Here is a 14,028-nt window from a genome sequence, read left to right as displayed (position 1 = left end):
GAACAAGCAGCGGACGTATTTTTTTACAGTAGCAACATTCTGATTTTCTCTTGTCCACATGTACTTCTCTGGTCTTAGTCAGCGGTTCTGTACCTACCGACGACCGACCCTGGGCGCGGGAGCAACGCTGCAGGACGATGATGCATGGGTGGGCACCGTGGCACCCAGGCAGGGCATCGAATTCGTAGTATAAAAAAGCCAAAAAAGTCAGGGCCGCGTGCCGGGGACTTGGTAGTTAAGGCATGATGCCGGTGGCAGGGCCCGGCCGGCGTGGCAATCGAAGTACTACTCAAGCCCAAGCACGAGAGAGAAGAGAATCTACAAGTGCAAACACGAGGTCTTCGTCGACCTTGTCTATTTTAGTTCCTACTTGTGTCTAATCGCTGGATCGGGACGGCGGGCGGCTTGTGACAGACATCTGGAGAGCAGACGAACAAATGGGTCTGGCCTTGTGATATGCATGCGTCCTGCTGCGCCCGAGTGGGCCCGCCGTCTAGCCCGACACATCCATGTGCGAGCCATTATTGTCTGTCGCCCTACTACCAGACGCCACCCACCGCAACCCACTCGCTCCATAGACCTCCCAAAGCACACGACCGGTACACCCCCCGAGTCGCGCTGTCATGCCTACCTCTGTCTGACCACGACCATCTCTTCTTTTCTCTCTCTTCTCCCATCCCTCCCCCTCATCAACTTCGACTCCCCATCCTCCCCCGCCGCCATGCCGACGTCAATACCCGACGACTCTTTCTTCGACCCGCATACCGCTCGTTCCCTGCTGCTATACCTCCACTACTCGTATCCCATCGTCCTGCTCCTCTTCTTCCTGCTCGTCTTTTGCCTCCGCAGCATAGGCCTGTCCTCGAAGCAAAAGCACCCGCAAGAATCCACCGACTCCCACATATTAACCGGGCCTGGAGGCAAGCCGCTGCCCAAGCGGGATGCTCAGAAGAATAAACAAAACCGCTCGCTCTTCCAAGAGATTCCCCGAGCCCAGAAGCTACTGTTCGAGTGGCTATCCGTCCTAGCTGCCGGAACTTTTGCTGCCAACGCAGTCACCGTCATTTTCCATGCCTTGTACAGCCGCAAAGAGCATTGGTGGTGCGGCCAGTCCGTCGTGGTACGCCCGCCACTGCCTCCCCAGCATTGGCTCGAAACTGACCCTGCCAGATTTACCTAGTCGGTGCCTTCTTCGTCTACGTCCTCCTCCTAATATCCATAATCGACACCAAGCCCGCACCCAACGAGTCCCACCTCGCCACATGGATTTTTGCCCTGATACTCGAGGTGGCGATATGGGGAGCCTCGCTTTCCCTCTACACACACGCACACCGCGAACCCCGCGCCGGCCACGATGGCCGCGGAAGCCTACGCTACAACATGACCGAATGGGAGGTTGTTGAGATTGTCATCGACGTGGTTCGCATTTTGCTGATTGGGGCGCTGATCGGCTTCTACGTCGTCTTCGTATCGTTCCGCCACAAGAGAGCTGCCGAGGCTGGCACCACGACTGAGACTGCGCCACTTTTGGCTGGGAACAATGCTGAAAATGGCAGCGCAAACGGAACCACCCACTACGGATCCATGCCGACTGGTGGTAAGCACAAACACACCGAGGGCGCACCCGCCGGCTGGAGCAGACCTGAAAACATTCCGTCGAGGAGCTGGTGGGAGTATCTCAAAGGATATTCGGTATTCTTTCCCTACCTGTGGCCATCCAAGGACCGGCCGCTGCAAATTGTGGTTGTCATCTGCTTCGTGATTGTGGTGCTGCAGCGGGCCGTCAATGTCCTGGTGCCACTGCTGGTAGGATGGATTACCAACGTTCTCTCCGGCGAGGATGGTCCAGTCCGCATGCCCTGGGCGTACATTGTATTGTACATACTTTGCCGCCTCCTGCAGGGAAACAATGGCCTGCTCGGCGCCATAAGATCGACGCTGTGGATCCCCGTCAGCCAGTATTCGTACCGGGAGCTTTCAGTCGCCGCCTTTGAGCATGTCCACGGCCTGAGTTTGGATTTCCATCTCGGCAAGAAGACCGGCGAAGTTCTCTCGGCTCTTGGCAAGGGAAGCTCGATTAATACGTTTTTGGAGCAGGTGACGTTCCAGGTTGTCCCCATGTTGGTTGACCTGTGCGTTGCTATCGCCTACTTTTTGATACAATTCGACGCGTACTACGCGCTCGTCGTGGCAGTAGTCACGTTCTGGTATGTTTACCTGACTATACGCATGGCTCAGTGGCGGGCCGAAATCAGGCGCCAAATGGTGAATGCCGACAGAGAGGAAGATGCTGTCAAGTAAGTATTCTTTCATTGTTTCCCGAGAGTCTTGGCTAACGCCGAGAAGAAATGACTCCATGGTCTCATATGAGACGGTCAAGTACTTCAACGCGGAGGCCTACGAGTTCAACCGCTACCGCTCGGCCGTGAACAAGTTCCAAAAGGCCGAGTACAAGGTCCTGTTCTCATTGAACCTGATGAACATTACTCAAAACTTGGTCTTCATGCTCGGCCTCATGATTGCCTGCTTCCTTGCCGCGTACGAAGTGACGACGGGCCAGAGCCAGGTAGGTCACTTCGTGTCGCTGCTCACGTACATGGCCCAGCTCCAGCAGCCTCTCAACTTTTTTGGAACATTTTACCGCATGATCCAATCTGCCATGATCAATTCGGAGCGCATGCTGGAGCTCTTCAAAGAGCAACCGACCGTCATTGACAAGCCTGGCGTCAAGCCGCTTTCCACTTGCGAAGGAGACATCCGATTCAAGGAAGTGCACTTTTCGTACGACGAGCGCAAGCCTGCCCTACAAGGACTCGATTTCCACTGCGAACCCGGCACAACGACTGCCTTTGTTGGCGAATCTGGCGGCGGCAAGTCTACCGTGTTCCGACTGCTCTTCCGGTTCTACAACGTTCAAAGCGGCCGCATCGAGGTCGACGGACACGACGTCGAAGACGTGAGCATTGATTCGCTCAGGCGGCATATTGGCGTTGTACCACAAGACACGGTCCTGTTCAACGAGACATTGATGTACAACCTCAAATACGCCAATCCGGATGCGACAGACGAGGATGTTTACGAAGCCTGCCGTGCGGCTAGCATTCATGACAAGATTCTAACTTTCCCCGATGGCTACCAAACCAAAGTAGGCGAACGCGGCTTGCGTCTGTCTGGCGGTGAGAAGCAGCGCGTTGCCATTGCACGCACCATCCTGAAGAATCCCCGGATCATTATGCTGGACGAAGCTACAGCAGCTCTGGACACGGAAACCGAGGAGCACATCCAAGACGCGTTGACGACGCTGGGCCAAGGACGGACCATGCTCGTGATTGCGCACCGTCTCAGCACCATCACTCGCGCGGACCAAATCCTAGTGCTGCACGAAGGCAGAGTAGCAGAGCGAGGAACGCACGAAGAGCTGCTAGCGAACAAGGGAAGATATGCAGGCATGTGGAAGAAGCAAGTACGGGCGCAACGAGCGGCGGAGGAGGCGCGGGTTCTAAAGGACAAGGCCGAACGTTTGCGTCGAGAGTCCAAGGATGGCATGGTGACAGAAGGCGAAGGCAGCGCCAGCCAAAGCGAAGACGAAAGGGAAAAGGCGGCGCTGGCGAATGGGAGGGAAGAGTCGTATCAACCACCGGCAGACGACAAAGGTCCAGGACGGGACGGCGGCAATTAAGGTTGATCCTCCCCCCTCACCGACTCTCTTCGACTTAATTGATGGCGCGCATCCTCTACATCGACATACCACCACTACCACCACGCTTCATATCAAGTACTAAGAAGATCACGTAAGTAGACATTCGGGTCTGGGAAACTGGAGTTGTTGCTACACGGGAAACTGCGGGGTTCACTGGCGTCACTATTGGTGTTTCCGGCTCTGGGTCGGCTATGGTCCTCTAATATCGCCTGTATCACGAAAGGACGAGGCTATGATTTTTTTCATCTTTGGTTTTGTTGTTGCGCTGCGGTCCCGCCCTTTTTTCTCCGCCTTCCACCTTCCCGCTCTCATTGTTACTGGGGCCGCCGCTGTAATTTCTTCACATTTTTGCCTTGTCTGTAAGCTTTCTTTTTCGTCACGTCTTTCTCGGACGTGACTGACTGGGTGCAATTTGTTTGCAAGCAAGAAGCAAATCAGCAAGCGAGCGAGCGAGCACGGCAGCGAGCGATGGAAATGGTGTCTTTGAGCAAGCGACGCTGCATCGTCGGTGCTTGAGGTACGAGGACAAAGCCGTCTGTACATACATACATTGAGGCCGTTGGCGCGTCAGAATACGCGCCATGGTGCTCCGGGGAGAAGAGAGGGAATGGTTGTGGTTTTACTCTTTGATTTCTCTTTCCCTTGACAAAACAGGGGAACCGGCTGGCGTTGTTTTCGGGTGCAAGTGAGGAGCTTCTTCCCTCTCTTCTCTCTTCTCTCTCTTCTACCTGTCTTGAGATCGACTCCATTTCATCACTCTTCTATCCTTCCAATGTCTCCTTGACGTAATATCTTGACGCTCTGTCAGGGGCGCTGTGGTTTCGTGTGTCTTGGTTTTGTAGGTCTTCCGGTGTGTGGTCCATCTTGGCCACATCTTTCCATCCTCATCTTCCTCTGTCTCGGGCAACGTCTTCAAACCAAAAGCAGAACACCACAGACGGAGCGATTGAAAAATGTCTCTGGAGCTCCTCGTCTTCTCCTTGAGTCCCCTATTTCCTTTCGAAATCTCCAAGAATCTAAGGGATAACAAAAGGCCTGGCTCGGGTCGGAACAAGGGACTGCCCCCTGCTGCTGCTAGCATGATGGCCGCAGTCAAAATACATCAGGGTTTTCAAACTGTCAACGAACGTCTCTAACTGCCGCATCGCAAGATGTGCCCTACATTCCGACTCTCTTTCCATCATCCTCTCACTCGGGTGCCTGCTTGTTTGCCCACATTCTGGAACCCAGGTCGTGCATGATGCCGCGTCCTGCTGGATGTATGTAGCTGACCCAAAAGGTTGAGGAATTTTGCGAGGGGAGGTTGGGCGACACGACACAGGGAGTTGTCATCGGATAGCCGACCTACAGCACAGACCCGGACAGGCAGATGATATGTCTTGTGTCACGTCGCGCGTCTATGCGCGGCTGCACGCTGGCTGTCGACGTACGCGAGATGCAAATGACTACGGACAGGACAGGACAGGACAGAGAAACATCTAGGCACCCACACTGGACACGAGTGAAGGGAGGCAGATGATGGACACGGCGCATGTATTGCACAGCTGGCCAGGCAGGCAGGCAGGTCATCTGGATCATGATGGTCGTCGTAGTGGGTAGTGCCGGTGGTGGGCACAACACTGCCCACCTCGATCTGTTTCCTAGTACATAGTCACATACATTGTGGCCTCTCTACCTCGAACATGACATGCGCATCGAGGCGACGGGTGTGTTACAAGACCGAACTCTCGCTTGGCTTGGGTTCTGGCCAGCTCAGACAGACAGCGAACGTGCAGCAATAGAGGCAAGCAAGCAAGCGGCAACGGCGCTGCATGCATGGAATTTTCTCGCTTGGTGTCCGCAGCAAGCAAGCAGGCCTTCGACCACACCCGTCGTCAGCAAAAGCGGATCGCGCATCGCATGCCTTTCTCATGGAAGCAGTTAAAACGCGGCGGTGTGCCCGCGCCTGCCTACATCCCGGGAGCAGTATACAAGTTCGATACGGATGTATGTACCATGTATGTACAGTACGTGGGTGGTAAGCCGCAGCGCAGGCGGATGGACATGCATGTACTGGGGAAGGCGGTAAGGAATCCAATATGCAGGTGGTGGTGGTGGTGCCGCTGCTGCTGCTGCCCCCGGAAGAATAGCAGTTGCCGGGTGTGGAGGGGTGGTGGGTGGAGAAGTGCAGAGGCGGGCAGTGAACATGGGCGTTCGTGTCAGGGGAGTTCGGGGGAAAAGCAAAGAAGGAAAAGAAAAAAAAAATGTCTGAGCCGGAGGAGGGAAAAAATAATGGATTTTTCAAAGAAAAAGAATGGAAAAACAAATCATAGTAGTTGAATTTGTGAGAGGGCCAAAAAGCCCCGTTTGGACGCCCGTCGTGGACAGACATGGTAGCGGGACTGGTTCCGAGCACTCGGCGTAAACCGGGGGCGAGGATTTGAGACTGCCGTCCCGGCGATGCGGTTTGGCTTGGGAGAGGGCTCCCGCGATCGTCAAAGGGTCGACAGTGGCTTGCTTGCTTGCTTCGACGATTGCCATTCCGACGACCCAATTTCTGTTCCTTTGCCATCTCGTTGTTGGCTCATAATTCATCGCGTCTCTGCATGTCTCGTTTAGTCGTCTCGGTGCTAAGGCCAATGTGATAGATATCACTGCCGCACTGTGAGCATCCATGTCTGACGAACAAACCCGGCACATAGCTACCTTCCTTGTATCCAGCCACTGCGGCGATCGTGCGCCGTCGCGCAGGCTGACTGGGGGTGGTAGTGGTCGTGGTCTTTTCGTCCTTGCAAGGACCAGCGCGAGCGGCCGCAAGCAGGTAGGTAGGTAGTCCTCTCCTGGACAGCGGAATGACGGCTCCAATGCTGTGCTGCAGCATCGACCGGCTTCAATTGGCGAAAAGGAAATGGACGACGGGCCTTCCAACTCGAATCGAGCTGTTTTGATGGTGCAGCAGCATATAGCCAATGCATCGTGACACGGTGGCCCTCTGGATCGATGACCACCATCCATCCGCCATGTGCTGTGCCGCCAGCCAGTCCCAGAGACGATGCTGACGCGACTGCTCGACTGGATTCGATTCTACTATTCCCCCGTCCAATCGACTTACTACATGGAGGGATGATGCATTTCAGGCACGCCAGCTGCGGAGCAGGAACACCCCTCCCGTCTTCCGTCCCGCGACTCTGCAACAAGACGCCTGCGAGAGCCAGCCAGCCAGGGACGCGAGAGACGCACATCTCTGCCTCCTGTGCCTCTAACTCTGACATTCTCCGTTTGCCGCTTTGCATTCCACTTTGCTCCAATATTCGACCGCACGTTGACGTTGATGTTGACGTTGCGCCGCCACCGCCACCGCTCCTTGAGACAAACACCACTTCATTGGAGAAGAGGCATCAGCAGCGTCGTCGACCTGATTCTTCGCGCCTCGTACTCGCCATACATCCCCTCGCTTCTGCTCTTTTTCTCTTCTCCACCTCTACCACTGCAGCAGCAGCAGCCTGACTGCCCCCCATCCAACCAACTATTCATCCTTCCTCCGCTGTACTGTCCGGCCGTCGGGGAACCACCTACGACGTCAAACAATCCAGCGACATGGACCACCATGCCGGCTCCGAACCAGTGAGGCTCTCCATTTTCTCCTTCGCGCGTCTACCCTGTTTTCTTTGCATCACACGAGAGGAAAAGAAAAAAAAAATTTCTGCCTGGTTCTTCCCTGTCTGCCTTGGCGGGACCTCCCTCCTTCTCCAGGGAAGCAATGCCCGACATCGTACAACGGCCTTTTGCACCGCACCTCCCCACCACCACGACCCCAATCGGTCCATCCACACTCGTACTCAGACTTTCTCGTCCATCTGCCGCCGTGCTTGATCGAGTCTCGCGGACACTGCATCAGTCTCTCTGTCCCTCTGCCTGTCTCCTGCAGGTGGATCGAGCTGGCTGGGCGTGTGGATTCGTCAGACACGTCACGGAGGTTTCGCTTGTGTGATGGAAGGTTGTTTTGGTGTGGTAGTGGTGGTGGTCGCATCATCGCGGCGACTACTGCTGCTGTCCTCCACACAGGTACCTCCATCTTCCAGAATGCCAAAACTGGAGCGATGGATGGCACTACTAGTCTCTCCCCGCCGAACGCATCACCAGCCAGCATGTCTCGCTCTTCCCTCACATATCACTGCTACAACACTACACGACTGCTCCACCAAGTCACCAACCCAACGTTACCTCTGTCATCTCACACAGAATGGATCATCCAGCCTTTCCTGTCTCCTCGTGTGCTTGCCTAGACCTCCCATCCAACAACCGCTAGCCATACCCAAAACGATGACGATGAGAAAACAACACGCTAAAACAAAACCAACTTCTCCAACAGAATCCAGACGATGACCACCACCACCACCACCACTACACCTCGTCCTATGATCATGAGGACAATCGGACTTTTACCTCGTGAGCCCATCCCCTTTTTCCAGTCAACATTTTTCCGAGGCCTTCCACACCCTCCACCTACACCCACACGCGACAGCCAGGGAAAAAACACGGTCTTCTTCCCCTTGCCTTTCCCTGTCGTCGTCGTTTGTTGGTCGACCTCATTTGCCCTTCCTTACTCGCCATCTCCCTGCTGCTCCCCCGCTTCCCCGCCGCTAGCCCCGTCCCCGTCTGCTCGTCACGCTGCACGCGCCAAACTTCTTGGGGCCTCCCCTACTTTTCGTATTCTTTCTAGTCTTTGCACAATACTGTAACACTATTATTTTGTTCCTTGCGACACGCGCATGGCACAGGCTCTCTTCTGCTGTCATTGAAAAACAAGCTCGAGGCCCGACAGTATGCTTCGCTGGGCTGGGCAGCCAGTGCGTCCTCATGACGCGCTTCATGGCGCAGTCGGTGCAGCAGAAGAGCCGCCCTAGCCCGAACAGGGGACACCCGCACCATTCCCAAGACAAGCGTAAAAAAGAAAACGAGAAAGAACGTGTTTTGCTCAAGTCCCCGACTTTCGATGCCCTTTGCATAGGAAGGCCGGATAGGACCGAATATGCGGCGGACAAAGAAGAGAAGGCGGCACGGATGGATGGATGGATGTATGGATTGGACGACTAACGCCGCCAGAGAGTAGGGTCCGCACCGTGGCGTCGAGTGTTACGACGTATCGCTACGAGAACGGCCGCCGCTACCACGCGTACCGTGAGTTTTGAGATGTGTTTTCTTTTTTTCTGTTTTGCAATTGCTTTTGACGCTTCGTCCCGAGGCTCGGCATGCCCGACAGACGACGGACGACGACCATATTGCTTTTGATGGTCTACACGTACCTACAAAACACCTACCATTTGGCGATCATTCCACCCCGTTCCCCTCGGAGTCGTCGTGCGATTCATGTCGAGCCCGACGTTGATCGCCTTGCCCAACTTGGTATGTGCGCGTGTGAGCTGATGATGCGCGGCGCGGCGGCGCGCCGAGGTAGGAGACGGAGCTTACTACCAACCCAACGACGAGCGGCAGGCCAAAGCCGGCAACATTGAGTACGTCTCCTTCTTTCCTTGCCCCCTTGTCCGCTGCTATGTAGATGGACGCCGCGGCGGCCCCGTCGTCTTCGGACGCTCCGGCGGTTGCGTCAAAGCTGTCGTCGTCGTCGTCTTCATGGTCCTATTTTCGGACCCCTGTCGGCCGGCTGCCCCGTCGCCGCCGCTGTGGCTGTGCTGGCTGTCTCTCTGGCGTTGACCACCTGGTGGCGGTGCAGGCAGCAGTCAGTACGTACACCGTGTGGACGCTTGCTCACCAGCTCAACAGAAACCACCTGTGGCTCCTGACGCTCAACGATGCGCTATTCCTGGCGCCGCTGGCAGATCCCCAGCGCGTGCTCGACGTAGGCACCGGCACGGGCCTGTGGTGTATTGACATGGCGGATCGATATCCAGCGTGCGAAGTGATTGGTAACCAAACCCTCTTTCGCCTCCTCCTCCTTCCCCGTATACCCGACATCGACATCCGTCCCAGCCGCGACTACCCATGATACTTACGCGGACGAATGTTTGTACGTGAACAGGCACCGACCTCTCGCCGACGCAAGTGCCCTTCGCGCCACCGAACGTGCGCTTTGAAATCGACGACTGCAACTCGGAATGGACGTATCCGGAGGCCAGCTTCGATCTGATCCACGTGCGCGCGCTGCTGGGCAGCGTCGCCGACTGGGCCCTGTTCTACGCCGAGTGCAAGCGCCACCTGCGGCCGCGCGTGGGCTACCTCGAGCAGCTCGAGTTTGGCGTGCCCATCTTTTCGCCTTCGGACGACGCCGAGGTGCAGGAGCTGCTGAGCCGCTTTCGCTGCTGCCTGACGGAGGCGGGCGAGAAGATGGGCAAGACGATGCAGATTGGCGAGAGCATGGTCGGGTTGATCAGAGAAGCGGGGTTTGAGGATGTTGTGGAGAAGCGCTTCGAGTGGCCGATTGGCGCGTGGGATGAGGATGACCGCGCAAAGGAGATTGGCCGCTGGAATCTGCGCAATTGGGAGGCGGGCATGGAGGGTTGGGTGATGGCGCTGTTGACGAGAAACCTGGGGGTGAGTTGTCGATGTTTTGGTGACATGATTTCGACTAATGGGTGTCGTTGCTGCAAACAGTGGGCGTACCAGGAGGTGCAGGATTTCAAGGCCAAGCTTTTGCATGCGCTCAAATACAAGAACATCAGGGCGTATCACCATGTGTGAGTATTTTGACTAGGGCTTCCGAGATGACTGAGCTGATTCCAAGTCTAGCCATGTCGTGTATGGGCGGAGACCTGAGTAGAATGTTGTCTTTTCTAAAGCACGGGTGATGGGCATAGACCGGGAGGACATTACTAGGACCTGTACATCAGCGTTTCCAGTACCCTGTACAACAAGACCTGAATATCAGCGCTTTAATGAGTTTGTCAATGCATGGGCTTCGGTCTCCACAACCACTTCCTTTCGAAACCTTGCATCTTTAGATGGGAGATGATCAAACGCCTCTCCAATTTGAGGAATTCGAGTGACATTGACCTCAGGTTGCTCGGCTCTTTGGGCCGCACAGCATTGATTTCCAAGCTTTGTACCTGACTTCGTGCCTGGAAGCGGTAGCTTTTGGTGGCGGGCTTCCAAACTTCCGCATTCAGCTTTCCCGAAGAGCCTCAAATCAATAAAGCTTGAGCCGGGAGCGTCCCTGACTCGACCTTGCCCAGAAAGCACCTGCGAGCTCGATTCATGACGTCTCTCGAGTCAAGCAATTGCTGCGAGATGCTTCGCCGAACAGAGTCGGTCCTTGGTTTGCGCGTCCGAATGACTGGTGTGGCTTTTCTTGGAACGCGGTCTTGTGAGCTTTGCGCTTTGGTCGGCTATGCGCATGATGGATGCTGGAGATCGAGATCAAGCCGCATGTTCAGCGCATGCGGGACGGAATCGGCAGGTCGTTGCTAGTGCGTGGGATGGTGATGGTGGTGGGAGGAAGGGAGCGAGCGAGCTGGAGTCAAGGATGGAAAGGACGGCAGTCGCTCGGTGCTCGGGTGAATTTGCGCCGAGGCGGCACGTGTTTACGCGATTGTTTGGTGACAAGTTTCTGAGCGGTTACCACGCCTACCGGACGGTACACCAAACCTTCTCACCGCGCCTTGAATCAAACAATCATTGCCCGCTTCTCGCACGACTCGACAAAGCGACCGTTACGACTGCCATTGAATTCTCCAACTGCAATGGGTCTTGCGCCAGGATGAAAAGCGCAGAATCTCGACCGCTTTACCGTCGCTCACGTCATACGTCACGATCGGCTCAGCGGCCGCCATGCCAGACCACACCAAACAAACATTGAAGCAAGCCAAAGCCAGCTACAAGAAACATGGACCGCGCATGTCGGACAAGGAACAGCGCCAGCTGCAGCGCGGCATGGAGCTCGACCGACGAGCCGAGGAATACAAAGAACGCGAGCGTCGAAGGAAGGAGGCTATGAAGAAGAAAAAGGAGAGGGAGGAGAAGGAGAAGGAAATTCGCAGCCGTATGGGCGTCGGCCTCGCGACTCAGCTTGCAGGCTTCAATCACACCCAGAAGCAGCTTAAGGGCGCCATGGAGAGCTTTCTTGGGCTGGGCAAGAAGAAGCAATCCGACAGCGCCGCAGCTGAAGCATCTGTCGCAGATGCGATGAAGCACGACAGCTTGATAAACGCAGATGACGACTTTTGGTTATCGAGCCCTTTGGATACCTCGGTTCACAGTCAAGTAGATGGTGATGGTGGTGGAGAGGCATGCGCTGGCCCCAAGTCTCCCGTCCCTGCGCCGCCCTCTCCTGGAAACGTGCCAGGAAACCTTGTTCATCGTCAACCGACGCGGCCCGGAGAAGCCTCAACCACCAAGCAAAACGTCAAATATGCAGAGCAGCAGGGGGCTCAGAGCCCTTTCACGCCCCACGGGCATCAAGATCCTACACGGGAAGACGCTCCCGGCGCGAAGAGCAGCCAATCAGACATGTGGGACGATTTGCTTGATGACGCGACGATGTTGAGCGCGTTGAAAGGGAAAACTCCTACTTCTCAAGCAGCTCGGCAATGCTCGCAGGTACCGACGCCAACGCTCCTTGAACCAGCTAGTCCATGTGAACGGATGCGATACCAGTCGGAACCTGTTGACCTGCCTTCTAAGAGATCAGAGCACTACGAAGAGAAGTTTCCAAGTTTCACACAACCTGTCGATGAAGATCCCCTGGCTGCCGTTAGTTTCGGCTCTTTTGACGATCTGTTCCCCAGCAACAGTCAAATAGAGCGTGAGCTCACACCGCCCAAGCCGACGAAATCTAACAAGCCAACCTTTCCTCGAGATGACCTTGCGGCAGAGGGGCAGCGCGAGATTGAGTTAAGCTCACGAGCTGCCCAGCCTGCCCTGGTTCCCGCGAGCCGCTCTCGTCCGCAACAACAGTCTGGACAAGCCCACGGAGCCCCGCCGTCCCATGTGAAATCCAAGTCGGGCCCTCGGAGCTTCGACACCATCAAGCAGCCGCATGGCACCAGCAGCTCAACTGGTGCTCCCTCCAAGTCGTCTCCACCCCTAAGCGTTATTACGAACATATCACGGAGCCGGCCGTTGCCATTGACAACCTCCAAGAACGCCAACATCCCCAAGACCACCATCAATCATGACGCCAGGGCCCCTCGATGTCCTCCAGGGGTACCAAATATATCCGGCACCTTGCCCAAACCGACCAACAACCCGGAATTCAAAAGACCTGCATTCGCGCCACCCTGCCAAAAAAGGAAAACATCGCAGAATACCTCCTCACTGCATCCACCGGTCAAGAAGAAGCTCTCGATGCAAAGCCCAAGCGAATCACGGCTGCCGCCGTACAACCCGCCGCGTGCTCTTAATGCTGCTACTGCGACCAAGCCTTGGGTGCGTCCAGCCCCAAAGTCGATGTCGTCGTCGACTACGACGACGCCCTCACGCTTCATGGACTTTGGCCTCTCGACTCAGATCCTTGGCGATGCGATTGACGACGACCTGGACCTTTCCCCCTGACCCTGACCGGACCCTTGCAACGCATGCGTCTACATTGTATATACCTCGCGCCAGGTCTGGTTCAATCGGCCTGACTCTTCTTCCAGCGCTTCGAGCAAGAAAGGAATATTTTATACAGAATTACGAACATGCATAGATAGGTATAGTATAGCTCAGCATAGACGCAAAACCCCGGCGCCCATCATCCACCCTTGGCATCCCAAAAATGGCGGCCGCACTCGTCCATCCCACCCACTCCGGCTTCCCCGGCAGCTCGCAACACGAAGCACAGTATCACCATCCTTCGTCCTTGTGATTGTCTTGTTCCTTTGGCCCGGCACTGTTGCTATGTTTGCACGTTCCCCTCGTCTTGTCGAGCAGCAACAAGCACAACAGCGCCAATGGCCACGCAGCTGCGCGGCTGCGAGCGGACGGACGAAAGAGCATTCATACAGCCGGCACACCATCACTTGCGCAAAGTATCTCGCCTCGCTTTCGCGTCCCTCCCCTTCCGTACTGTTGGGTACCTCTCCGCTGTATCAACCGGGACGAGGCGGCGGCACATGCCGCAATAGACCCAAGGATGAGCGCTTGCGTGCGCATGGGTGGGATGGAATTGAGAGTGGGATATCAGAGTACAGGTCAGACACAAGTTTCGAATGGTTTGTGGCGGCGTGGATCCTGCTCCATCGAGCCGTTTCGCGTGCGACTCGCGGCGCGTCGGGCGTCGAGTCAAGGCGAGGCGCGTTCGACTCAACAGACGCAGCGGAATGGATGCAACGAGACGGCGCAACGCGATGCGACACTGTCTGGCGAGTTGGGTTGCCAGTCACGCTCTTGGGTAGCGGTGGCTTTACTAAGAG

The 14,028-nt window shown here is 55.9% G+C and overlaps 5 protein-coding genes across 5 annotated transcripts; 4 read left to right on the top strand and 1 right to left on the bottom strand.

The window, feature by feature from the left end:
* The first annotated feature begins 516 nt into the window (after positions 1-516).
* BKA78DRAFT_121903 (uncharacterized protein) lies at positions 517-3,784 on the top strand. The gene is made up of 3 exons (XM_066882450.1): positions 517-1,120; positions 1,171-2,297; positions 2,347-3,784. The coding sequence occupies exons 1-3, from the start codon at positions 722-724 to the stop codon at positions 3,677-3,679; spliced, it is 2,859 nt and encodes a 952-aa protein (XP_066745720.1). The 5' UTR covers positions 517-721; the 3' UTR covers positions 3,680-3,784.
* A 1,312-nt stretch (positions 3,785-5,096) lies between these two features.
* Positions 5,097-6,491, bottom strand: BKA78DRAFT_121915 (uncharacterized protein). The gene is made up of 2 exons (XM_066882451.1): positions 6,386-6,491; positions 5,097-6,333 (listed from the first exon to the last, which is right to left on the bottom strand). Exon 2 carries the CDS (start codon positions 6,249-6,251, stop codon positions 5,412-5,414), a length of 840 nt encoding a protein of 279 aa, XP_066745719.1. The 5' UTR covers positions 6,252-6,333; positions 6,386-6,491; the 3' UTR covers positions 5,097-5,411.
* A 353-nt stretch (positions 6,492-6,844) lies between these two features.
* BKA78DRAFT_121815 (uncharacterized protein) lies at positions 6,845-8,586 on the top strand. Its single transcript, XM_066882448.1, has 2 exons — positions 6,845-7,303; positions 8,052-8,586. The coding sequence occupies exons 1-2, from the start codon at positions 7,011-7,013 to the stop codon at positions 8,419-8,421; spliced, it is 663 nt and encodes a 220-aa protein (XP_066745718.1). The 5' UTR covers positions 6,845-7,010; the 3' UTR covers positions 8,422-8,586.
* A 165-nt stretch (positions 8,587-8,751) lies between these two features.
* On the top strand, positions 8,752-10,378 carry BKA78DRAFT_250092 (S-adenosyl-L-methionine-dependent methyltransferase; the record flags this gene model as incomplete). The annotated part of the gene is made up of 5 exons (XM_066884534.1): positions 8,752-8,860; positions 9,138-9,195; positions 9,464-9,606; positions 9,720-10,231; positions 10,292-10,378. 5 exons carry the CDS (start codon positions 8,752-8,754, stop codon positions 10,376-10,378), a joined length of 909 nt encoding a protein of 302 aa, XP_066745717.1.
* A 1,086-nt stretch (positions 10,379-11,464) lies between these two features.
* Positions 11,465-13,186, top strand: BKA78DRAFT_352157 (uncharacterized protein; the record flags this gene model as incomplete). The annotated part of the gene is made up of 1 exon (XM_066891302.1): positions 11,465-13,186. The coding sequence occupies one exon, from the start codon at positions 11,465-11,467 to the stop codon at positions 13,184-13,186; it is 1,722 nt and encodes a 573-aa protein (XP_066745716.1).
* Positions 13,187-14,028: the final 842 nt, after the last annotated feature.

Source organism: Phyllosticta capitalensis, assembly GCF_038381095.1.
Source record: "Phyllosticta capitalensis strain CBS 128856 chromosome Unknown BKA78scaffold_4, whole genome shotgun sequence".
In the NCBI taxonomy this organism is placed as follows: Eukaryota; Fungi; Ascomycota; class Dothideomycetes; order Botryosphaeriales; family Phyllostictaceae; genus Phyllosticta; species Phyllosticta capitalensis.
This window is presented reverse-complemented; position numbering and strand designations above follow the sequence as displayed.

Coding starts and splice junctions, on each gene's coding strand:
- BKA78DRAFT_121903 (XM_066882450.1), top strand. CDS start 722: ATGCCGACGTCAATACCCGACGACTCTTTCTTCGACCCGCATACCGCT. Junction 1,121..1,170: donor GGTGCGGCCAGTCCGTCGTG/GTACGCCCGCCA, acceptor TGACCCTGCCAG/ATTTACCTAGTCGGTGCCTT. Junction 2,298..2,346: donor AGAGAGGAAGATGCTGTCAA/GTAAGTATTCTT, acceptor AACGCCGAGAAG/AAATGACTCCATGGTCTCAT.
- BKA78DRAFT_121915 (XM_066882451.1), bottom strand. CDS start 6,251: ATGGCAAAGGAACAGAAATTGGGTCGTCGGAATGGCAATCGTCGAAGC.
- BKA78DRAFT_121815 (XM_066882448.1), top strand. CDS start 7,011: ATGTTGACGTTGCGCCGCCACCGCCACCGCTCCTTGAGACAAACACCA. Junction 7,304..8,051: donor ACCATGCCGGCTCCGAACCA/GTGAGGCTCTCC, acceptor CTTCTCCAACAG/AATCCAGACGATGACCACCA.